The sequence below is a fragment of the Dama dama genome, chromosome 23 (genome assembly GCF_033118175.1).
Source record: "Dama dama isolate Ldn47 chromosome 23, ASM3311817v1, whole genome shotgun sequence".
NCBI lineage: Eukaryota > Metazoa > Chordata > Mammalia > Artiodactyla > Cervidae > Dama > Dama dama.
In genome coordinates this window covers 26,804,335-26,829,855 of record NC_083703.1, presented here as the reverse complement: position 1 = coordinate 26,829,855, position 25,521 = coordinate 26,804,335, and the positions used below count along the sequence as shown (strand labels likewise).

The 25,521-nt window shown below is 38.2% G+C and overlaps 1 protein-coding gene and 1 long non-coding RNA gene across 2 annotated transcripts in view; one reads left to right on the top strand and one right to left on the bottom strand.

Annotated features, from left to right (window-relative positions):
* Positions 1-5,029, top strand: part of ENKUR (enkurin, TRPC channel interacting protein) — a 38,374-nt gene extending 33,345 nt beyond the window's left edge. Inside the window, exon 5 of the mRNA XM_061126218.1 lies at positions 1,361-5,029. Coding sequence (XP_060982201.1) covers positions 1,361-1,537 — 177 coding nt within the window. The 3' untranslated portion in view covers positions 1,538-5,029. The remainder of the gene's footprint in view (positions 1-1,360) is intronic.
* LOC133044667 (uncharacterized) overlaps positions 1-25,521 on the bottom strand; it is a 117,495-nt gene that overhangs the window by 31,283 nt on the left and 60,691 nt on the right. The gene's annotated exons all lie outside the window — the stretch shown is intronic.

Sequence of the window (25,521 nt, the reverse complement as noted above, 5' to 3'; positions counted from 1 at the left end):
AATTATTGATAGGTGTGGTCCCGTTGCCATTTACTTTGTTGTTTTGGGTTCAAGTTTATACAACCTTTCTGCATTTCCTATCTAGAGAAGATCCTTCAGCATTTGTTGAAAAGCTGGTTTGGTGGTGCTGAATTCTCTCAGCTTTTGCTTGTCTGTAAAGCTTTTGAATTCTCCTTCATATCTGAATGAGATCCTTGCTGGGTACAGTAATCTAGGTTGTAGGTTATTCTCTTTCATTACTTTCAGTATGTCTTGCCATACCCTCCTGGCCTGGAGGGTTTCTATTGATAGATCAGCTGTTATCCTTATGGGAATCCCTTTGTGTGTTATTTGTTGTTTCTCCCTTGCTGCTTTTAGTATTTGTTCTTTGTGTTTGATCTTTGTTAATTTGATTAATATGTGTCTTGGGGTGTTTCGGCTTGGGTTTATCCTGTTTGGGACTCTCTGGGTTTCTTGGACTTGGGTGGCTATTTCCTTCCCCATTTTAGGGAAGTTTTCAGCTCTTATCTCCTCGAGTATTTTCTCATGGCCTTTCTTTTTGTCTTCTTCTTCTGGAACTCCTATGATTCGAATGTTGGGGCGTTACTCCAGTATTCTTGTCTGGAGAATCCCCATGGACAGAGGAGCCTGGTGGACTGCAGTCCACGGGGTCGCAAAGAGTTGGGCTTGACCGAGCAACTAAGCACACACGCATACCTTATTGAATTAGCATGACATTTCAGTCATTTATAGAAGAGATTAATGGGGAGTATAGATCTCTTCACTATGTGGGGGAAGAATTCCTCCTGATATTGAAAGCACATAAAAGATCATCTCTTGTTAATTTGAATTTCATCATTTTATATGATTGCATTTAGGCAGAGACAAGAAAACATGTCCATGTATGTCAGAATCTAGTGTTTGACGATTTCTCTGTTGAAGAATAAGGATATTTTTTTCTAAAGAAAAAAACTAAAGTTTTTATAAGAAATATTTTCCTGTTCAAAAAAAATTTTTTTTTTGCTTGGGGATATCAGTTCTAAGTTGTTTTTACCAAAGCATATGCTAAGAGCTTAGTTTTGTACTACTTATAATTCCACATACATGTATTTGATGGTAAAAACAAGTACAGTAAGATGAAAAACAAAGAAAATAAATACTCCCAGTGGGAATTGAGCACACAATCAAGGACAGGGTTTGGCCTCTATACAGTCTGTTTTGTTACTGTGGCCAAGAACTTGATAAACACGTATCATTTTTTAGTTATTTTTGTCAGTTTTCTTTACCTGTTTACATTTTTCCTCCCAGTGCAATTTTCTTTGTGATTTACTCCGCTGCTGTGGTTTGCTTTGGTATATACAGTTTTCTTTACCATTTGCAGGGGCTGAAAAAGAACTGGGAAGAGGTGCATAAGGAGTTTCAGTCCCTCTCGGTCTTCATTGACTCCATACCAAAGAAGATTCGCAAGCAGAAGCTGGAAGAAGAGATGAAGCAACTGGAGCACGACATTGGTGTCCTCGAAAAGCACAAAGTCATTTATATTGCTAATAAGAACTAGTGGGTTTTAAAAAATAAAATCATTTTAGCACATGGAAAAAAACACAGAAAACATAAAAATGAAACCATAAGTTTTCTGAAGGAGGAAAATACTATGAAGAATAGAAAAAGTCTTTACCAAAATGCTTAAGTAGTGTTTAAAAAATAATTGGATTATTTACTTACATAGAAAACATTTTTTTTTTTTACTAGCATCAAGGTTTCCTTGTAACCTGATTAAAGTTTGATTTTAGATTTTCCAGTTCTATAGCATAATTCATTATACTTGTTTCAGATAAACATTCATTTCTGGGCACTGAAAAAGTCAGCACTCAGAACTTCACATTTTTTTTCTTCACTGTGTTAATGCAAGAAACACCAGGTTAAAAACTGTAAAGTATTTTGAACTACAAATAACTGTGTACTCTGTGTACTTTTACTACTCTGAAGTGTTTTCTACATATTGTTCCAGAGATCCACAAATTACATGTATTCTCTGGTAGCCTATGTCATTTGTAGCTATTCACGCCTATTAATATTTTCAATATCCATAATGTTATATAGGCTGAGAGGTTTACATTTGAAGGAAGAAAAATTAAGAAAATAACATAAAATCAAGGAGAAAACTTATAAATTGCATCACTGAGGATTGTTAAAGAGAATCACCTTCTTTCTGACATTCGACTTTCAAAACCTTGGTGCCCTATATTCCATAATTTACTATATGTATTCCACTAATATGGGATATTACTTTTACTTTCTGGCTTTCTCTATTTTGAGAATTCTTATATTTCTATTTATAAGGTTACATAATTTATTAAGCAATAAGTTTATGTAAGTAGAGCTGTCTTCAACTCAAAATAAATGAGCCTATAAGTATCCAAGAAGGAAAAGATTATTTTATGAAATTTTAAATTATAGAAATTTGGTAAAATATATGAAATTACAAAATATCAGAGCAGTAACAATTTCTACTACTTACGCCAATTTTTATTCTACAGACAACACAGGAAAAAAAAAATGACAATTTTTTTCAAGCTTTTTCACAAGCACAGAATTTGCGAGCATTGTAGAAAAGCTTACTTTAGTTAAAAATTTTTGTATACAAATATTTTAGAAAACTCACTGTAAACTTTTTGTCACATCTGTGTATAGGCATCATTTCTTTATTCCTTTATTACCTCAGGGCAGATGTAAAAAATATATATAGCTGACCCTTTAACCATACAGGGGCTAGGGGCACTGATCCTCCACCCAGTTGAAAATCTGTGTAGTCAGCTTTTTTGTCTACTCGGTTTCTCCATGTTCATGGTTTTGTTCCCTCAGAGTCAACCAACCACAGGTCACATAGTACCGTAGTGATTACTATTGAAAAGAGTCCACATGTAAGTGGACCCACACAGTTCAAACTCGCATCATTCAAGGTTCAACTGTATATGATAAATTCTCACTTATCTAGAATTTTCTTCCTTTGTAAAACAATAAGACTGCATTGTCTGGGGACTTCCCTGGCCATCTCATGGTAAAGACTCTGCACTTCCACTGCAGGGGCCATGGGTTCAGTCCCTGGTTGGGGAAGTTCTGCATGCTGTGTAGTGCAGCCAAAAAAAAAAGAGAGAGAGAACTCCATCATCTGTATATACCACATTTTGCTTATCTGTCCTTCTGTAGATGGACACTTGATTTGCTTCCACATTTTAGCTGTTGTAAATAATGCTGCTATGATCATGAGTGTACATATATCTCTTCAAAACCCTGCTTTCAATTCTTTTGGGCGTAAGTCCAAAAGTAGATTTGCTGAATCATATGGTTATTATATTTTTAATTTTTTGAGGACCTGTCATACTCTCCATTGCTGCTATACCATTTTGTTGTTTAGCCACCCAGTCATGTCCAACTCTTTGCAACCCCATGGACTGCAGCACACCAGGCCTCCCTGTCCCTCACCACGTCCCGTAGTTTGCCAAAGTTCATCTTCATTGCATCAGTGATGCTGTCCAACCATCTCATCCTCTGATGTCCTCTACTCCTTCTACCCTCAATCTTTCCCAGCATCAGGGACTTTTCCAATGAGTTGTCTGTTTGCATCAGATGACCAAATACTGGTGCTTCAGCATCAGTCCTTCCAGTGAATATTCATTTTACCTTCCCACCAGTGCTGTACAAGGGTCCCAATTTCTCCACATTCTTGCCAACACTTGTCTTTTCTGTTTTTTGGTAGTCATACTACCACTCCCACTAATAGTTGGGAGGTGTTACCTCATTTTAGTTCTGATTTGCATCTCTCTACTGATTAGTGATGTTAAGTATCTTTTCCTGTGCTTATTGTTGTGTGTGTTGTGTGTGCGTGTTCAGTCGTGTCTGACTCTTTGGGGACCTCATGGACTATAGCCCAACAGGCTCCTCGGTCCTTGGGATTTCCCAGGCAAGGATACTGGAGTAGGTTGCCGTTTCCTTCTCCAGGGGATCTTCCTGATCTAGGAATCAAACCTGTGTTTGCAGGTGGATAGTTTACTGCTGAGCCATTTGTATATCTTCTGTGGAAAAATGTCTATTCAAGCCCTTTGCCCATTTTGTAAATTGAGTTGTTTGGTTCTCCGTTGAGTTTTATGAGTTTTCTGTATATTCTGGATCTTAATCCTGGATCAGATATAAGATTTGCAAATATTTTCTCCTATGGGTTACCTTTTTACTTTATTGATAGAGTCTTTTGATATACAGAAATTTTCAGCTTTCATGAAGTCAAATGTGTCTGTTTTTTCCTTTGTTAACTGTGCATTTGGTATCATATCCAAGATGGTATCACTGCCAAATCCAAAGTTGTAAACATTTTATCCTACATTTTTTTCTCCCAAGAGTTTTATTGTTTTAGGTCTTACATTTAGGTCTTTGATTCATTTTGCGCTAAGGTTTATATATGATGTTAGGTGGGATCCAGCTTCATTCTTCTGAATGTGGATATCCAGTTTTCCTAACACCATTTATTGAAAAGTCTGTCCTTTCCCCATTGAGTGGTCTTGAACCCCTTGTCCAAAACAATATCACCATATATGTAATGGTTTATTTCTGGGTTCTCTATTCTGTTCCATTGGTCTATATGTCTGTTTTATATGGTATCACACTTTATTACTGTAGCTTTGTAGTAAGTTCTTAAAATCAGAAAGTGTTGAATCCTCCAGTGTTGTTCTTTTGTGAGATAGTTTTGGTTAGTTAGAATGCTGTGAGATTCCACATGAATTTAGGATAGTTGCTTCTATTTCTGCAAAAAGGTCAAAGGTATTTTGATAGTGACTGAATCTGTAGATTGGTTTGAGTAGTATTGACTTTTTAATTAAGCCTTCCAATTCATGAACATGGGATGTGTTTCCATCTATTTTAATTTCTTTCAGCAACATATTTCAGCAATAATTTTCACTGCATAAGCCTTTCACCTCCTTGGTTAAGTTCATTCCTAAATCTATTTTATGCTATTGTAAATGGAATTGTTTTTGTAATTTCCTTTTCAGATTGTTCACTGTTGGTCCATAGAAATACAACTGACTTTTGAGTGTTGATCTTATATTTTGTTGCTTTTCTGAGTGCATTTATTAATTATAATAAATTTTTTTCTTCTGTGTATGAAATCTTTAGAGTTTTCTACATGGAATATCAAATAATCTGCAGATAATTTTACTTTTTCCTTTCCAATTTGGATGCCTTTGTGTCTTTTTCTTGCCTAATTACTCTGACTAGAACTTCCTGGGCTTTCCTGGTGGCTCAGTGGTAAAGAATTTACCTGCAGTGCAGGAGATGCAGGAGACGCAGGTTAAATCCCTGGGTCAGGAAGATCCCCTGGAGTAGGAAATGGCAACCCACTCCAGTATTCTTGGCTGGGAAATCCCATGGACAGAGGAGCCTGGCGAGCTACCGCTCATAGGGTTGCAAAAGAGTCAGACATGACTTGGCGAATAAACAACAACAGAACTTCCTAATTCTAGTCAAACATCCCTACCTGGTTCTGGATCTTAAGGGAAAAGCTTTCAGGTTTTCATGATGATGTTCATTGTGTGTGCTGAGTCACTTCAGACTGTTTGTTACCCTTTGGACGTAGCCCACCAGGCTCCTCTGTCCATGGGATTCTCCAGCCAAGAATACTGGTGTGGGTTGCCATGCTCTCCTCCAGAGCATCTTCCCAACTCAGGGATCAAACCATTGTCTCTTCAGTCTCCTGCATTGGCAGGCGGGTTCTTTACCACTAGCACCACCTGGGAAACCCTGGTTTTAGTATACAGCTTCCATTATGTTGAGGCAAGTTCCTTCTATTCCTAGTTTGTGTGTGTGTGTATTTATCCTGAAAAGGTGTTGTGAAGATCACTTTTTAAACTCAGAGATATCTCTCAAGTGATCAGTGCATTCTATCCTAGTTATCAAGCTATGTGGGAAGAAAAATCATAATCAAAATGGTATCTTGGCTAGAACAGAGCAAAAAAAAGTTACAAAAATCTCTTCAGTTATCAAAGCTCATTCATTCTCATTCAAAAAATACTGTCTGCTACAAGTCAGAAACTGTTCTGGTTGCTGGGTAGAAAAGTGAACAAAATGACTATGTTGGAAGACAGACTATAAATATAAATGCATTTATTTATATTGAAATTGAAACTAATTGAAAGAAAAAAATAACTGGAGGCTATTTTGCAAGGGAATAAAAAGAGGGCCCTAAATCAGATTTTGTAGTTAAGAGGCTGCATTTCTGAGGATCTGACATTTAAAAATAGACTGAAAAATGAGTAATAGTTGGGAGAGATGGAGAAGAGAAATATTGTGGAGAGAATAAAATGTGTAAAGGATCTTGGATAGGAAACCCTCAACCCCATAGGAGGAAGGCAGTCATTAGGGCTGTAGTGTACTTAGAGAAGGGAGAAAGATTTGGGAATTATTTTTGGTACCTTTTTTCTTTTTTGGTCATGCCTCTAGATCCCCTGGAGAAGGGAAAGGCTACCCACTCCAGTATTCTGGCCTAAAGAATTCCAAGGGGTCCCAAAGAGTCAGACACGACTGAGCAACTTTCACTTTCACTCGGCATGTGGGATCTTAATTCCCCGACCAGGGATTGGAACCTGTACCTCCTGCATTGGAAGCACAGTCTTAACCACTGGACTACCAGGAAAGTCCCAAGAAGGGAGGAAGGTGCAAGGTGAAGATGAAGAGACAAACAGAGGCCACCAGTGTGTTTTAAGTAGGTCAGTGGCACAATGCAAGAAGTATTTTTCAATGATCACTTGCTACGTGGATTGAAGTGGAAGAATGAATGAATCTGGGGAGACTATCATAGTCTTCCAAGTAAGGAAGATGGTGGCATAGATCAAGACTTAAGTAGTGAAGACAAAGAGTAGTTGTTGGCTTCCAGAAATATTGGGTTTCCCTGGTGGCTCAGACAGTAGAAAGTCTACCTGCAATGCAGGAGACCCAGGTTTGACCCCTGAGTCAGGAAGATCCCCTGGAGAAGGGGAATATTTAAAAAATAAATATGTAACCTGATAACAGATTCAAAGAAGAGGAGAGCAGTTTTGAGAATGACAGTCACATTTCTGATTTGAGCAGCTGGGCAGTGAGGGTACCACTTTCTGAGTTGGAAAAATCTAGAGGAGTAGTAGATCGGAGGATGCTATGGTCAAGAATCAAGAATAATCTTTACTATTGTTTCTTTCATTTCTTTTTCATTTATTTCTGCTTTGATCTTTATGATTTCTTTCCTTTTACTAATTTTGGGTTTTTTGTTTTTTTTGGTGGTGGTGGTTCTTTTTCCAGTTGTTTTAGGTGTAAAGTTAGGTTGTCTATTCGATGTTTTTCTTGTTTCTTGAGGTAGGATTGTATTGCTATAAACTTCCCTCTTAGAACTGCTTTTGCCTTCAGGTGCAGACTTTTTATTCTAAAGGATGCTGCATCTATAGGAAATGAGACTAGATGGGAATTTTTTTTTTTTTAATCTGCCTTCACTTAGGCAATCAGATGAGTGTTGCCTGTGAAGCAAGAATATACACATATCTAAATGATCCTGCTGATGTGGAAAACATCTGTGGAATTCTTTTGTAATAAAACGCTTTCCTCTCACCCCTGAACCTCTACCACCAACTTCTTTGCTGAGACAGCCAGTGCTTTCAATTTTTATGTACCTTTTCAGAAGTATTTTATGAAAGCAAATGAATATATGTATCTATATATGAATGGATATTTACTGATGTGTGTATATATGCGATGTACATACATATATGATATATAGATGTATAAATGTATATCACACAATATACACCTAATTTTATATATTATATATACATATATCTTTCTCTCACTTTTTAAAAACTCAAATAAGAGCACACAATAATGCTTGCCTTTTTCAGTTAATAAGCTCATTTTTATCAACATAAGTTTCTTCGTGGGGCTTCCCTGGTGGCTCAGTTGTAAAGAATCTACCTGCCAAGCAGGAGAGGTGGGTTTGATCCCTGGGTCAGGAAGATCCCCTGGAGAAGGAAATGGCAACCCATTCCAATATTCTTGCCTGGGAAATCCCATGGATAGAGGAACCTGGAGGGCTACCGTCCATGCGGTCGCAAAAGAGTCAGACACGACTTAGCAACTAATCAACAACAAAAACAAAACAAAACAACAAATAAAAACAAAACAACAAAAACAAAAAAAAAAGTTCTTCATTCCTTTTTGTAGATATATGGCATTAAATTGCAAGGTTGTATATATTTTTATCAGCACCCTTTTGATGCATATTTAAGTTTTTTTCATTTGAGTTGTTTTCAATATTTCCCATTAAAAGCAATGCCTAAGTAGCTGACCATGAACATACACCATTTTACACATTTGGCTATACTTACAGAAAATCATTCCCAGGAGTGAAATAATTAGGTCAAAAGGTAATAAAATTTTTAATTTTATTAGAAACTACTTTTAATTTTGCTCTATCTGTGTGTGAGAGAAAATATATGATGTATATACATGGTCCAAAATTCAAAATTCATAACTACCCAAAGGTGTGTAGCCAAGAATTAAGTCTCCTTCATGCCCCATTCCTGCAGCCTCTGAATCCCCTCCCCAGGAGCAACCACTGTAACCAGTCTCTTGTGTGTTTTTCAAATAGTATTCTAGGCATATGTGTATAAGATAAATGTAACAATATATGTATCTATACGAGAGTTATGCCAATTTGACAGATACATTTTTTTTTTCTGTCAAGTTGATGGAGATCAGAAGACTCTTGCCAGGACTTCCCTGGTGGTCCAGTGGCTAAAACTCCTCATTCCCAATGCAGGGGGCCTGGGTTTGATCCCTTATCAAGAAACTAGGTCCCACAAGCTGCAACTAAAGATATCCCCGCAGGCTGAAATGAAGATTAAAGATCCCATGTGCCGCAACTAAGACCTGGTGCAGCCAACTAAATAAATAAAATTTTAGAAAAGGAATTCCTTGATGGTACAGTGGATAAAACTCCACCTGCCAGTGCAGGGGACATGGGTTTTCGATCCCTGGTCCAGGAATATTCCACATGCCACAGAGCAACTGAACCTGTGCACCACCACTATTGAGCCCAAGTGCTGCAACTACTGAAGTCCGTGCACCTAGAGCACGTGTTCCACAAGAGAAGCCACTGCAATGAGAAGACCAGCCACCAGAATGAACAGTAACCCCAACTCTTTGCAACTGGACAAAGCCCACGCAAAGCAAGGAAGACCCTGCACAGCCAGAAATAAAATTTTTTAAAAATAAGCTTTTTCCAAGAGAGAGATCATATAGTCCATGGAAACACTTTGTAAGTATGGAATAGCTTTTTCATTGTCCCGTCATTCATTACCAGCTACATGCCATCAATACTGTAGATTCCATCAAGAAAACAGAGGTTTTATTGACTTTTATTGTGTGTTCATTTTGGATGGAAGAGAGGCCACAGACATAGGAACTTGTTCTGTCCTCAGTCACACCATGCTGAATTTCCAATCTGGATTCATTGCAACCACCTGACATTTGCTTTCATCTTCCTATTGGTGGGGGTTCGTGTTGTCTGCTGACTCTTGTGTTTTGTGTTTTTTCTTTTTCTTAGAAAAGCACTGGAAGTCTACACATTTATAACTTCAGATTGCAGGCCATGTTTGGAGAACCTTCCTTAACACTATTCACTCCCATTTTTCTGTGCAAACTCTACTCCCCTGGCCTGAGTTCTTCATTTTCCTAGTATCTTGTTAAAAGCAACAAGGAACAGTCAACCCACCAAAATATTCTAAGATTTTACAAGCAGTCCCCCTTGAGAATGTAGCTAAGTCGTGTGATTTCTCTTCTGTGACAAGAGACAATTTTACCAGAAATAAGCTTCCCAGCCTGCCAGAGAATTTTTTCTGTCATCTCTATGCCACCCTGTTCATGACTGTTAGAAGGAATTGGGCCTTTCTAGGGCTCAGAAACCTGTCAAGTCTTACTTTTCATAGGATTCTATTCCAATAATGACTCTTGTATCTTTTAAGTGGACATAATAACCAGATACCACTCTAAAGGCAGAAAACAAAGAGGAATTAAAGAGCCTCTTGATGAGGGTGAAAGAGGACAGTGAAAAAGCCAGCTTAAAACTAAATATCCCATGGCATCCAGTCCCATCATTTCATGGCATATAGAAGGGAAAATGTGGAAGCAACTTTCCTCTTCTTGGGCTCTAAAATCACTGTGAATGGTGACTGCAGCCATGAAATTAGAAGACGATTGCTTCTTGGAAGAAAAGCTATGACAAACCTAGACAGTGTATTAAAAAGCAAAGACATCACCTTACTGATAAAAGTTCATATAGTCAAGGCTATGGTCTTTCCAGTAGTCATGTTCAGATGTGAAAGTTGGACCATAAAGAAGGCAGTGCCCTGAAGAATTGATGCTTTTGAATTGTGGTGCTAGAGAAGAGTCTTGGGAGTCCCTTGGACAGCAAGGAGATCAAACCTGTCAATCCTAAAGGAAATCAATCTTGAGTACTTCTTGGAAGGACTAATGTTGAAGCTGAAGCTCCAATACTTTGGTCACCTGATGTGAAGAGCCAAGTCATTGAAAAGACCCTGATGCTGGGAAAGATTGAAGACAGGAGGGGAAGAGGGTGACAGAGGATGAGATGGTTGGACAGCATCACCGATTCAATGGACATGAACTTGGGCAAACTCTGGGAGGTGGGGAGGAACAGGGAGGCCTGGTGTTCTGCAGCCCATGGGGTTGCAAACAGCTGGATACAACTTGGCGACTGAACAACAACAATAACCAGTTTGGTATTAGGTGCTCAAGGCCCCCTATTCACCAATAGAGTTCAAAGTTTCTTTTTGGCAAGAGAAACAACAGAACAGAGGGACATGGAAGCTGTCTACTCTCCTTTCTATCTCCTGGCCTTTCTGAGGACAACGCAAGGGGTGAACCTTAATCTTGTGCAATTCCCACATGTATGAGCTGTGCTTTTTGGACTCGTACAGGTTTCTTTTATCTTTATTGGCTTTGAGGAGACAAATTTTCTCCTGGGTAAGCTCTATGGCTGTACACAGCCAAGAGGCTAGGCTTCAGGCCCAGAGCACCCTGGAGGTCACATGTGGTTCCATCTGGACAAACGCTTTACAACAAATTCCCTGGCTTCTCTTCAGAATTACTGAGATGACAGGCAACTTGCCACCCACGTGGTAAGATGGTGTCCAGCACCAACACAAAAACCTTATAGGATATGGGTGGTAGAAAGAGTGAGACTAGTGATTTAGGCTTCAAATTATAACTTTATCTTAGAATTTGGAACACTATCTTACTATATCATTAAACTGCTGTAGTTCTTTTGTAATGCACACTAAAGCCTTTCCAGAAATCACTGTGACACACCCTTTGGGGATTTAAAATACAGTAGTAAAGCTCAAAAGAGTCTCTTTCTTCTACGGGTATTTTATAACATAAAAAATGAAGAATGTGCCAAAGTTTCAAGTTTTCAAAATTTCTAGTTATTTTGATATTGGCCAAACAAGTTGATGACAATTGACCCATTACTTTAAAAAGTTGAATAAAATGGAAACTTTTCATACAGTAAAAATCTAAGCCAAGGGCCTTAAAGTGAATAATCCTCTTTGTGAAAAATGCATTCATCTTATGTTTCTAGTAGTAGCTCCTAAGTTTATTTTAAGCAATTATCTGGCAGAGATTCATCACATGACACTTTGGGTATTTTTTAAGACTGAGATATTTTTCATATAAAAGGAATTTAATTAAATGTTCCAATTGATATTATTATAATCCTTTTAATACAAATATTGAGGTTAATAGTCTTAAAATAGTTTAAATGATTAGATACACACTACTGATACTATGTATAAAATAGATAACTAAAGAAAACATACTGTATAGAACAGGGAATTCTACTCAGTGCTCTGTGGTGACCTAAATGGGGAGGAAATTTTAAAAAGGGAGGGTATATGTATAATTTTATGTACCACTAAGGAAGGAAAAAACCCTAACAATTAAACTGTCAGCAATGCTTTCTTATCAGTTAGAATTTTTATTTCACACTTAGTGAAATAGCTCTTTTCACCTCAAGATGGAAATTTTTTCCTATGTATTCACATGTGACATAAAAAGACTAAGGTTAAGGATTTTTACCATTTTCTGTGCTGTCAGTAGTGTTGGTGATACATTCCATATGAGAGAACCCCAACATTGTCTTTGAGATTTTATTTCAAGCAACTGACCCTTCTTTTGCAAGTTTTGATGATAATGGTCTTTCCTCCCATTGGAGCAAACATGTCCTTCAACTAGTATCAAAATTTGCCACTCTGCTATTCCCATGCCTTTCTGCATACACAAAAGTTTTTCATGTCCAGGACAAATAGTAGTATCAGTTCAGTTCAATTCAGTCACTCAGTCGTGTCCGACTCTTTGTGACCCCATGAATCGCAGCACGCCAGGCCTCCCTGTCCATCACCAACTCCTGGAGTTCACCCAAACTCATGTCCATTGAGTCAGTGATGCGATCCAGCCATCTCATCTTCTGTCATCCCCTTCTCCTCCTGCCTTCAGTCTTTCCTAGCATCAGGGTCTTTTCAAACGAGTAATCTCTTTGCATCAGGTGGCCAAAGTATTAGAGTTTCAGCTACAACATCAGTCCTTCCAATGAACACCCAGGACTGGTCTCCTTTAGGATGGACTGCTCGGATCTCCTTGCAGTCCCAGGGACTCTCAAGAGTCTTCTCCAACACCATAGTTCAAAAGTATCAATTTTTTGGTGCTCAGCTTTCTTCACAGTCCTACTCTCACATCCATGCATGACCACTGGAAAAGCCATAGCCTTGACCAGACAGACCTTTGTTGGCAAAGTAATGTCTCTGCTTTTTAATATGCTGTCTAGGTTGGTCATGGCTTTTCTTCCAAGGAGTAAGCGTCTTTTAATTTCATGGCTGTAGTCACCATCTGCAGTGATTTTGGAGCCCCCCAAAAAGAAAGTCTAACACTGTTTCCACTGTTTCCCCATCTATTTCCCTTGAAGTGATGGGACCAGATGCCATGATCTTAGTCTTCTGAATGTTAAGCTTTAAGCCAACTTTTTCACTCTCCTCTTTCACTTTCATCAAGAGGCTTTTTAGTTCCTCTTCACTTTCTGCCATAAGGGTGGTGTCATCTGCATATCTGAGGTTATTGATATTTCTCCCGGCAATCTTGATTCCAGCTTGTGCTTCTTCCAGCCCAGCGTTTCTCATGATGTACTCTGCATATAAGTTAAATAAGCAGGGTGACAATGTATAGCCTCGACGTACTCCTTTTCCTATTGGGAACCAGTGTGTTGTTCCATGTCTAGTTCTAACTGTTGCTTCCTGACCTGCATACAGATTTCTAAAGAGGCAGGTCAGGTGGTCTGGTATTCCCATCTTTTTTCCACAGTTAATTGTGATCCACACAGTCAAAGGCTTTGGCGTAGTCAATAAAGCAGAAATAGATGTTTTTCTGGAATTCTCTCGCTTTTTCGATGATCCAACGGTGGTTGGCAATTTGATCTCTGGTTCCTCTGCCTTTTCTAAAGCCAGCTTGAACATCTGGAAGTTCACGGTTCACATATTGCTGAAGCCTGGCTTGGAGAATTTTGAGCATTACTTTACTAGCATGTGAAATGAGTGCAATTGTGCAATTGTAAATGTCAGTTAAACTTAACAAATATACAGTCAACAATGGACAGAACTCAGTTGAAGTAATGACTAAGTTTGCTTATGTGTGTATAATGAAATTCAGAATTGCACCTGGTTGACAGTGACTATGAGATAGCATGAGTTCTAAGGCAGGCTCTTCTCAGACACATTCAGATGTGAAAACTATGCATCTTATTATTATTATTATTTTACTTTTTGGCTGCACCGTGCAACATGTGATATCTTCATTCCCTGACCAGGGATTGAACCCACACTCCCTGCATTGGAAGTGTGGAGTCTTAACCACTGGACTGCCAGGGAAGTCCTGAAAATGTTTATCTTAAAATAGATGTAATATAGTAGTAGCCCTTCTACTAAAACATCCCCCATTTCCTAGATATTACCTTTCTTTTAAAACCTAGCTCAAATCCAGCTCATTGTAGAAGCGCCCACAAATATTATACCACTCAACACATCACATTGCTCACAGAACCCTGTGTATCCACTTACACAGTGGTATGTCACATTTGCTCTCTTTTTCAACATAAACTCTTAGGAACCAGGCTGTAAGAGTCCTCTTTGATATTGCTTAGCATGGCTTTCAGCTAAGACCTGGGGTGATGCCCTTCTGGGAAATTCAAGGAGCATAAAAAAGCAGTGGACATAAAAATGCCCACTTTGATGGTTAGTTTAGCAAACTTACAGTTTGATCATTGAATGTGCAAACATTTTCCCTTATATTATAGCTCTTATCCTCACCCTGTAACACCTACCTATTAAATCCACAATCTGTTGGGTTTGACTTCCAACCAATGCTTAATTTGTGTAGCTTAGATATTTCTGTGGAAATTTCCTACCATGATTACTCTACCATCTAACAGAGAAAAGAGTTCTGTTCCTATGGTAACTGTTGTAGAACAGTGCATACTTACTATACCTCTAAAATATGCAGCCATCCTTATGGGAATACACATCATCCTGAAAGGATTTTCCCCCTGCAATAAACATTGATTTCCCCCCTCGCCGCCCCCCCAACATTTTCACCTGATTTCAAAATAAAACTTCGTAAGAATTGCTAAGGAATAGTTTGAGGAGATGAGAACCATGGATGAGTCGGGCCCCTGCAGCTGTCGTGGGAGAGCAACACAGTCCTCAAGTGGGTTCTGGGAACACGTACCCAGTCCCTCTAAGGCTATATTTCTCCTAGACTCTGTTTTCCATGTATCATCATGTTTTCTGTGTTTGAGACGTTGCTATACAAGATGATATAAAAGAGTGGGGTTTTTTTCCTAAGGCAATCAAGCTCAGCAAATGCAAGTTTAGGATGATGCTAAAGTTTCTCAGAAAAAGCTTAGAATTCCTTGAGGAATGATCTAAGAATGTTCATGATAAGAAAGAATAAATGTTGATAACAGCCTGAAATGTCATTCCACATGGTAGTTAATCAGTTCCAGGGTTTCTGTAACTATTGGTATTGCTTAAGCCACAATTTTAAGAAGGCTTTTTATTTGCATTTTTGCAAGCAGGAGACTTTCTCCATCTTTTTTCTTCAAATTCATTAGCCTTAGGATTTCCCTGGTGGTCCAGTGGTAAAGAATCCACTCATCCACTGCAGGGGGTGTGGGTTCAATTCCTGGTCATAGAACTAAGATCCTGCATGGCTCATGATGCAGCCCCCAAAAAAAAATTAATTAGCTTCTCTGCTACAGGGACTTCCCTGGTGGTCCAATGGCTAAGACTCCACACTCCCAATGTAGGGGCCCAACCGAAGGAGTTAGAAGGCACCTAAGTTGGTAGGGCAGCATAGGGGACTGATTTAAAAAAAAGTGGATGTGCAGTTACACCATTCACAGCAGGTCCAGGGGGAGCCTGCACAGCAGAGGCGTTATGAAGGATCTTAGCTGCCTGATGAGTGAGGCGGTGTCAGCATCTGTGTAGAGGTTGGCGGAGGACGTAGAAGGTGTTTCCTTCTTCTGAGTTGGCCATGCTGGCTCTCAAACCCTCATTTCTGTGCCATCTCAGATCTCATGGACAGGAATACCTCAGAAAACCCCATATTATGCTTTGTTTTCCTTGTTCATCAGCCCCAGCCAGAAAAGGATCATTGTCAGAGAGAAAGAAAACAGAGTTCTTCCTCATGGGCCTGGGAAAACCTTGCTCCCTATATCTGGATAAGAAGGAAGAAGGAATGGGAGCCTGAGATCTTAATAGCATATTGATTTAAAAATCTACCAGGAAACATTTTCCACAAATATTTTCCATGCTTTTGGTGTCCCAGTGATGATGTAACTGATGACCAGAAATACCAGAAGCCTGGTCTCGGGTTAAAATATTTTTTAAAAATTACTTTATCACTTATATATATATGAAAACATATCACTTTACATTTTCTTATATATGTATATATATTTAATTAATTAGTTAATTTATTTGGCTGTGTTGGGTCTCAGTTGCCACACACAGGACCTTCATTGCATTATGCAGGGTCTTTCCTTATGGTGCAGACTCTCTAGTTACGGTGCTCAGACTCCAAAGTGTGGGCTAAGTAGCTGTGGCACACAGCTTAGTTGCTCCACAGCATGTGGGATCTTAGTTCCCTGACCAGGGATCAAACCTGGGTCCCCTGCATTGCAAGGAGTGTTCTTAACTACTGGACCACCAGGGAAGTCCCTCTTATATTTTTAGGCTGCAGCTAATTTATTTCAGTCTTGGGCGTGTGAAGCCATCATTATTTGGTCAACTTGGAGGTGTATATATATATATAAACATCTATTTCTATATATGCATATATGTTATATATATACATCTATCTCTCTCTATATATATCTTTACATATATTAACCATATATACCTATGTGTATATATATAGAGAGAGATGTATATATATAACATATATATACATATATAAAAATAGATGTTTCACAGAAAAGTATACATATAGATGTCACTACTATCCAAATAAAGGCATAAAGGAGGGTCAGGATCATAGTGAGACTGAGAAAATTCTCTTGTAAAATTTTTGTTCAACAATCTAAATGTAGAATTAAGCAAAGAGTAACACAATGAGAAATACTAGGGCTTAACCAAAAGAAAAAAAAGACACAGAATTCATGATCTTTCATGCCTTACCTCCATGGTGAGTATTCAGCTCATTTGGAGGTTTATTCCCCTTTGTAAGAGCCAAAGTCTTTCATCATTTCTGGGCATAACAACCCTCAGAGACAGACCAGGTGGTACCAGCTGCACATGATGAAAGAAATCACACGCTTTCATTGTGCAGAGTAATGAGAGAGGAATGGGCAGTCCAGACCAGCTGGATCCATTTCACTCTTTCAAGTATGCATGCATACACACACATACACACACAGAGCTGAAAAAGAAGACTCTGAATTTGTAGAGGCAGGTATTGAACCCGCTACCCAAAGGTCTAATATCTTCTGGGTCTGTGATGGTGAGCAAAGCAGCAGGTCTTGCTCATAGTAAAGAGTAAATTTGTTTATAAAATTAGCAAAAAAAAAAAGCTAAATTATTACATGACTACTCAAAGCCATGAGGAGCCAAAAAAAAAAAAAAAGAGAGAGAAACAGAGGTATTGCCACATTTTCTTCTCTAAAATAGTATTAATAGTAAGCATAAATATATAAGTATATGTATGTATAGCAGCTACTAGGCTGTGCATTGTTCTAAGTGCTTAATGTAAATAAACTCACTTCATGTTCATAATGGTAAAGAATCCACCTGCAATGCAGGAGACCCAGGTTTGATCCCTGGGTAGAAAAGATCCCCTGGAGAAGGGAATGGCAACCCATTCTTGCCTGCGAATTCCATGGACGGAGGAGCCTGGTGGGCTACAGTCTATGGGGTTGCAGAGTCAGACATGACTGAATAACTAACACACACACTCACACACAATGCTCATAAAAATCTTTTGATTATAGCTCAGTATGATTTTCCTCCTTTTCTAGAAATAGGGAAATTGAGGCACAGAAAGGTTAGATAATTGTCCAGGATCTCACCACTACTGACTGGCAGCGGAAGAGTTGACAAGGGACAGTGTGGATGTCACAAAGAGAGGCATGCACTCAGACACCTGAAGCGTAAATGATATACACCTCACTAAGATTTCACTTCATCTTTAGCATCCTTCTTGTCCCACAGTCCATCTGCTTTCATTTCAGTTCAGTTGCTTAGTCATGTCTGACTCTGCGACCCCATGGACTGCAGCACGCCAGGCTTCCCTGTCCATCACCAACTCCCAGAGCTTGCTCAAATTCATGTCCATTGAGTTGGTGGTGCCATCCAACCGTCTCATTCTCTGTATTCCCCTTCTCCTCCCGCCTTCAATCTTTCCCAGCACCAGGGTCTTTTCCAGTAAGTCAGTTTTTCACATCAGGTGGCCACAGTGTTGGAGTTTCAGCTTCAACATCAGTCCTTCCAATGAACACCCAGAACTGATCTCCTTTAGGACGGACTGGTTGGATCTCCTTGCAGTCCAAGGGACTCTCAAGAGTCTTCTTCACCACCACAGTTCAAAAGCATCAATTCTTTAGTGCTCAGCTTTCTTTATAGTCCAACTCTCACATTCATACATGACTCCTGTAAAAACCATAGCTTTGACTAGATGGACTTTTGTTGGCAAAGTAATGTCTCTGCTTTTTAATATGCTATCTAGGTTGGTCATAGCTTTTCATAGCTTTTTCTATCCACTTTAGTGCCTTTGTAAGTGAAGTGGCACATTCTAACAGAATGTTAGAGGCTGCATCATGGAAAAGGCACTGGGAAACCAGGCTGGCCGCACAGGCTGCTCAGTGGATGCCGGAAAGGGTCCTCAGAAAATGGTGCCCAGAAAAGCCCCAAGGCACTGAGAGAAAAGATAGAAGGAAACTGGAGGGCATTACCATCTTTGAGAAAGTTGACACAGCCTCTGGAGTTAGTAAGTTGCACATACCACACTCAATGGGGTCTCTCCTTTATTAGCCACTTCAGCACTAAGGATTTTGCATGTTTGGCTTGTTTTCCTTTACAAAGGTAGTATAAGCGCCAATATGCAAATTGCATAAGAGCCACGATCAAGTTTCTTATGTTGTTTTCTGGACGAATGATGGAGTTTCCAATTCATACCCTTCATGGGAGTGTGTTTGACACATTTTTCTGGAGGAAAGCTGTGAATCTGAATGTACTCCGGGCAAAGTTTTCTTACACGCATGTAACAAGTCAGTATCGGAGTGCCACTGCAGTAAAAAACAAATGTAACTCATTTTCTCTGCTGGTTAGCGCTCTTATTCTGAAGTTTGGATGAGCAGACTTACTGAAACTTTTTATCTGAAGATCCGGATCTCTGAGAGTTCTGCAATCTTCCAAGTTACACAACCCCCACTAAATGCAAGGCGTAGACTGTTTCAGGTGGCCATGTGCCTATAGAATTAGTTTACTTCCTTTATATTTGATACATTCACATATCAAGTCTTTAAATGTAGTAGATGTATAGACCCATATGGCTGATGGTTGTATGGCTCATTAGTGGATAAAGAAGGTGATGTAAGTGTTGTTCCAGAAGAAAACCCAAAAGGGACAGGTTCAGGCAAGATCAGAACTTTCCAGTAACTAGAATTCAAAAATGAGATGAGGTGCCTGCGAAGGGCTGAGTAACTGTCAGTAAAAGCAATCTGACCACAGGTCAGGAGTCCTTCCTGGACCAAATGACTTCTAATATTCCTCCTGTCACAGTGCTAAGACTGGTGATTATTGTCACAGAGAGCTTGATTTTTTTTTAATGTTCATACACATCTAAGCACTTGGAAATTTAACAGAACCATTTTTTAGTAAGAAATTGAAAGGCAGAACTCTTAGTTAATTTTATGAATCATGCAATCTTAGTTTTCTAAATACTCTGGATAAGTTGGCAAGCCCTCTGCTGTGCTGGAACTCAGAATCACAGCTGAACAAGTGTGTGAGAGTTGTGGCCCATGAGGGCCTGGGCGTGTGCAAGGAATAGATACACTGGAGAGGAAGGAAGGGGAAGGAGGAAAAGTGGAATAACACAAGTGACAGTAATCCTGATACCAGTGCAATCATCAGAATAACCTTATCAGAGAATCATGACTGTTCTCATTTTTCACTTGGAGGAACTGAATCTCAAGGTCATGAGTTCCAAGGCCATCAGTAAGTGGCAGACACAGGGCACAGACCGCACTGCTGTGACTCCTGATTTAGTTTGCCCCTACGTAAGGTGGGCTCACCTGTGCAGCGGCTTGCTCAGTTTAGCATGGGTGACTCTGTATTAAAGATGGGTCTAAGAAGAGAAGCTCATTTCTGAATCCTGCCATAAGTCTCATGAATTTAAAATATCAGTACTTTGGGAAGTATATTGTTCAGCCTTGAATGAAACTCACCTTTCTTTATATGAGATGGAAATAATATTAATGAGTCCTATAAGTGCATTAATTAATTACTTAATTATTATTTTATTTTGCACACCACATAGCTTATTAGATCTTAGTCCCCCAACCAGGGACTGAACCTGGGCCGCAGCAGTGAAAGTGCAGAGTCCTAACCACTGGACAGCCAAGGAATTCCCTATATCTATTAATATTATAAACTCAAACCCCTATTTTGAAAGACTAAGAGAAAATAGAAATGATTGAATCCATAATAAAAAGAGTGTAGGAATCAAGTTTTGATTTTGCTTTTTGACTCAAGCTTTGATATATGTTTCTCTATGTTCAAAACATAATCAATGTTTTCTTTGTGTTTGGTTATGTTTCTCTATTGTAGAAAGCATGGAATAAAGAAAACCCTCTCACAAACTTTTCTCACGTTATTCCATACAGAGAGGGCTACAGACATTAAATATGGGTGTACTGGCTATCAGACAAACCTTTTTCCTTTCTCTCTTCAAAACAGAGTAGAAACAGTTGAGACCAGCATAAGATCTGTTACCCTAGGACACTAATTCCTAACGAAATTAGTTCCCTTCCTCCACTCCAGGAGGACATCTGACACTTTCTAGAGATATTTTTATTGCCACAGTTGGGAATGATCCTGGCTTCTAGCAGGTAAAAGTCAAGGATGCAGCTAAACTTCCTACAATCCACTGAACAGACCAACAACAAATACTTATTTGGCCCAAATTGTCAATATTGCTAGGGCTGAGAAACCTTGGTCTAAGACCTGGTAAAATGCTTAGCAGTTTACATACCTGGGCACCCCCATTTGCAAAATCTTCTAGACCTCCAAACCTAAGGAATCTCAGCACAGTAGAGCTGCCTAGAGCTCTGTGGAAAGAGAACATCTTGCCTGTATTCTCCATTAATTTTTACAAGTTCATAAACTGGGCTTAGATAATTATTTCCACTGTCTTCTTTCTCTATTTTTTTTCTCATTATGCAAAGGCCAGCTGTGTTTTGAGAATTTTTGCTTATCTGTTACTTTACATGATTTTTCATGGTTTGATTTTTAGGCCAGACTTTTCCTTTTTACTGAATTTTATTTTTTTACGAGAAGAAAATGTGGAAGAAGATTTGGAAAAAAAAAACATAAACTCTTAAAATGTCTAATCTCTCTAAGAATAAGATCATTGGAAACTTATGTCTCAGGTTTTCCGAATTAACACAAAATGGTTTCTGAACAACTACTCAAATGACAATTTCAGTAATATTCTCAATATTTATTGTTTTTAAAAGTTTGCTATTTTAGAAAATTCAATCTTATTGATTCAACAACTGGACTGAATTCAAGAAGTATGCCAAAAGCAAGAGCTTGGTAACATAAACTAGTTTTAAGACAAAAAAGAAATGTTGAAAAAGAGTGCAAAAAGGTCACAGGTAACAACAAAAAGAAAATCATAAAAGGTGATAGAACTTGACTAACAAGGTGAAAAGGTAATGAGTATAAAGTCCAGGTATGACATTTATGATTTTTGAGACAGTCTGTCTCTATCACTTAAGCTTTGGCAAAATCCCCAGACCCACAGAGAAGCCTGAGTCATCTCTCATTCCTTTATTCTCTATAAAAGGTGACCTGGGTGTATATTCTGTGACTGACTATGCTGAACATGCTGAAAAATCTGAGAATAAAAAGGCAATGACATCAATCCTAGAGTGAGAAACATATTATTTCCTGGTAATACATTTGGCCTTATCATACAAACTAGATTTTTCTGGTCTTATATTCTTTCAAATGTTCTAAACTTAGAGATGTGTTGAAAATTTCTCATCTGTGCAACTTTTAGCATTGTTTGCTCTGTGTGGGTTTGGTATGGATCAATGAGAATCTGAAGGTTATTTGTCAAGCCAAGAGACAAAGTCAGATAATCACAAAGTTGGCCTGAGCTTTGAGTTCAAAAGGATCATGATAGTTTTGCTGAACTAAGAAATAGTAGAGAATTTAAGGTAATGTGAGTACTAAAGCAAGAAAACCGCTGACCACAGTAACAAAATAGCATCTAAAATGGTCTATAGAAAAAGAGCATGGCTTCACCCAGACCCTCATGCAGTGCCCGCTCCTTCACTGAGGGACAGCTTTTGACTAAAAGACTTTCCCTGGGACTTCCCTGGTGGTCCAGCATTTAGGACTCCGCACTTCCAATGCAGGGGGTGTGGGTTGGATCACTGGTCAGGGGACGAGATCCCACATGCCACGGGGAGCTTTCAAAAAACAAAAAAGACTTTCCCCAACTGCTCCTTACAGAGACACTTAGAAAAATGCTAAGTGACTTTTAATTCGATCCATTCATTCTGTTCCTTAGCTGTAAGTTATAAACACATTTATGTTTGATGGAAATCTATCTGAAGAATATTCATTAATCTTGAAGTTAACTTATGCTATTGTCTTTCATATTCTAAACATGAAGAGCATTAAATCAAGCTAATTTTTTCTTTCTAATATAAAAAAATAATATAGCAGTAAATAAAAAAGATCTCCATTACTATTAGAATCCATCACTATTTGTATTGATTTTACAGAGGCTTTTCTTGTAGCTTACTTTTGTTAAATTTATATCTAAATTTTATAATATAAATTATATATATATTATGAATATAATAGTATTCATATTACATATATGAATATATATATAATATATATATATATATATATATTCACAGATGGCGCTAGTGGTAAAGAATCAGCCTGCAATGCAAGAGACGCAGACAGGCACAGGTTCAATTCCTGGGTTGGGAAGATTCCCTGGAGGAGTGCAAGGCAACTCACTCTAGTATTCTTGCCTGGAGAATCCCCATGGACAGCAGAGCTTGGTGGGCTACGGTCTGATCCAGAGGGTTGCAACGAGTTGGACATGACTGAAGTGACTTTGCATGTAGCATGCACATATATATATATCAAGCTGATAACACAACAAATATAATTTCACGGAAAATACTGGCTCATTTACAAGAAGAAACTGTAAGTGATATAGTGTAGGTTTATTTACTTAAAACTTTTCAACTGACCTGTTTATTAATTCAGAAATTCTAATTAGGGATTCTATTTAAAATTATTCTTCTTAAATAATAGATAAAATGTATTGTGCACTCCTTTGGTTATCTGGACACATTACTCAAACCTCACAATAGCCCCGAGAAGTAGGAGCTAACATTATCTTCATTGAACAGATGCAAAAAATAAGGCAAAGAAATTAAGAAACTTGCCCAAGGTCAGGCAGGAGGTGGTGGAGTCTAATTTTAAAGCTGAGTCTGCCTGACTTGGAGCCAAAAGCCTAACACAGAGTACCATAAACTTTTCATTAGTCTAGGTATTACTTTATGGACTACAGCAATAAAAGCACATTGTTTTAAAGTAGTCTATAGTTAAGAATTCATCATAAATTCAAATTGACTTTTTCTTATTAGTTCCAATTACTAAGCTTTTAACATATGTTAGCTAATACTCTACCCTCAAACCTCAAAGTATTTTTGTAATAAAATTTTATTCATGTTCAGTTAAAAATCCCATGAGATTTACTATAATTTTCCATTGAAGAAAGACATTAATACTGCAAGCTAAATTTAGAACTGTATATCAAGAGTCTTAAAAATATTTATACCCTATAACTTAGAAATTCCATTTCTGGAGAATTTATCCACCAGAAATAGTTAAAATATACATAAATATTTTATTAAAAACATAGTTATTTATATATTTTTATAAAATCAAAATTTGGAAGTAATAAAAATATATTGAGGAATGGTTGGCATTGCCATTTCAAGTGATACTTATAAAGAGTTTACTATCCCATGGAAAAACACTTGTGTTATATGTTTATTTTACATATAACATCAAAAGGTATTAATATTGTTAAAATGTCCATACTGCCCAAGGTAACCTACAGATTTAATGCAATATTTATCAAAATGTGAAATACCTGTATCTATTGTAATATATATAATGTAATGTTATATATTATCCATTATATTTATACTATACATTCCATTACATATTATATACATTATCTTATTTTATAAATATAAATTACATTTTATTTCATATATATAGTGACTTATTACGCAGCCATTAAAAAGAAGCAAATCCTCCCTTTTATGATAACATGGATGCATCCGGAGGACAGTATGCTAAATGAAATGACAAGACAAATACTGTATACTCTCACTTAGAAGTAGAGAAAAGAGTGGTAATTTCTGAGGACTCAGAGTGAGGTGGAATTTGGGAGATGATAAAAATGTAGCAACTTTCAGTTATAAGATAAATAAGTTCTGGCCATCTAATGTATGGCATGGTGACTACAGTTAATAATACTATCTGGTACATTTTATATTTGCTAACAGAATAGACCTTAAGTGTTCTCCTCACACACACACACAAAGACAACTGTGTGATTATTATGTGGATATGTTAATTAACATGATTATGGTAATTATTTCACAATGTATAGGTATCTTAAGTTACTACATTTTACACCTCATGTGTGTCTGTGCACGTGTGTATGTGTGTGCACACTCAGTCGTGTCAGACTCTTTGCGACTCTATGGATTGTAGCCCACCAGGTTCCTCTGTCCATGGAATTTTCCAGGTAAGAATACTGGAGTGAGTTGCCATTTCCTTCTCCAGGGTATCTTTCCAACCCAGGGATCGAACCTGTGTCACCTGTGTCTCCTGCATTTGTAGGCGAATTCTTTACCACTGAGCCACCTGGGAAGCCCTTTTTTATATCTTAAATACATACAGTTTTTATTTGTTAATTATACTCAAAAAAGCTGGAACAAAACCAAAAACTTAAAATGAAAAATTATGAACAGAATTATTAAAACTTAGCAATTTTCACCCTCTGTGAATCAGGTTTGACTTGCCATGAATCCCACTGGTGCAGCTGAGGTAGTCAGTAGAGTTAAAGGTCCCGAGTTAGAAAACACAGAGAACTCAGTTCCTTCAAGTACAAACCCCACAGGACTATTAACCTAGCCCTTGCAATAGAATCTCATTGTCCTGGCTATGACAATGCATGACTTGCTATATCACATCCCAGCTTTGCCTCCTGGCTCATCTGGATATTCTATATGCTGGCAGTGTCTAAAAACAACGGCCTTTGGAAACCAACACAGCCACCGCAGTTACTGAGAAAGGCAAAGGAGATTGTCACAATGAGATAGCTTGCATCTATCTTGCTACTCTGAAGGCTGATCTTGCTCGTAGTTAGAGGGGAAATAAAGTATGAATGATAGAGGGAGAGGGAGTGGGTGTGAGAGTAAATCCTTGTCTTCTAGAATAACCAAGTTTCATGTCCACTTGAAGGATGGCACAAATTGCAAGGCCATGGCCTTTCAGAGGTTGAGAAAGGCCTTAGCCATGTCCATTTAAGTTTACTGCATATTTTTGAAAAGAAAAAAAAAAACAATGCATA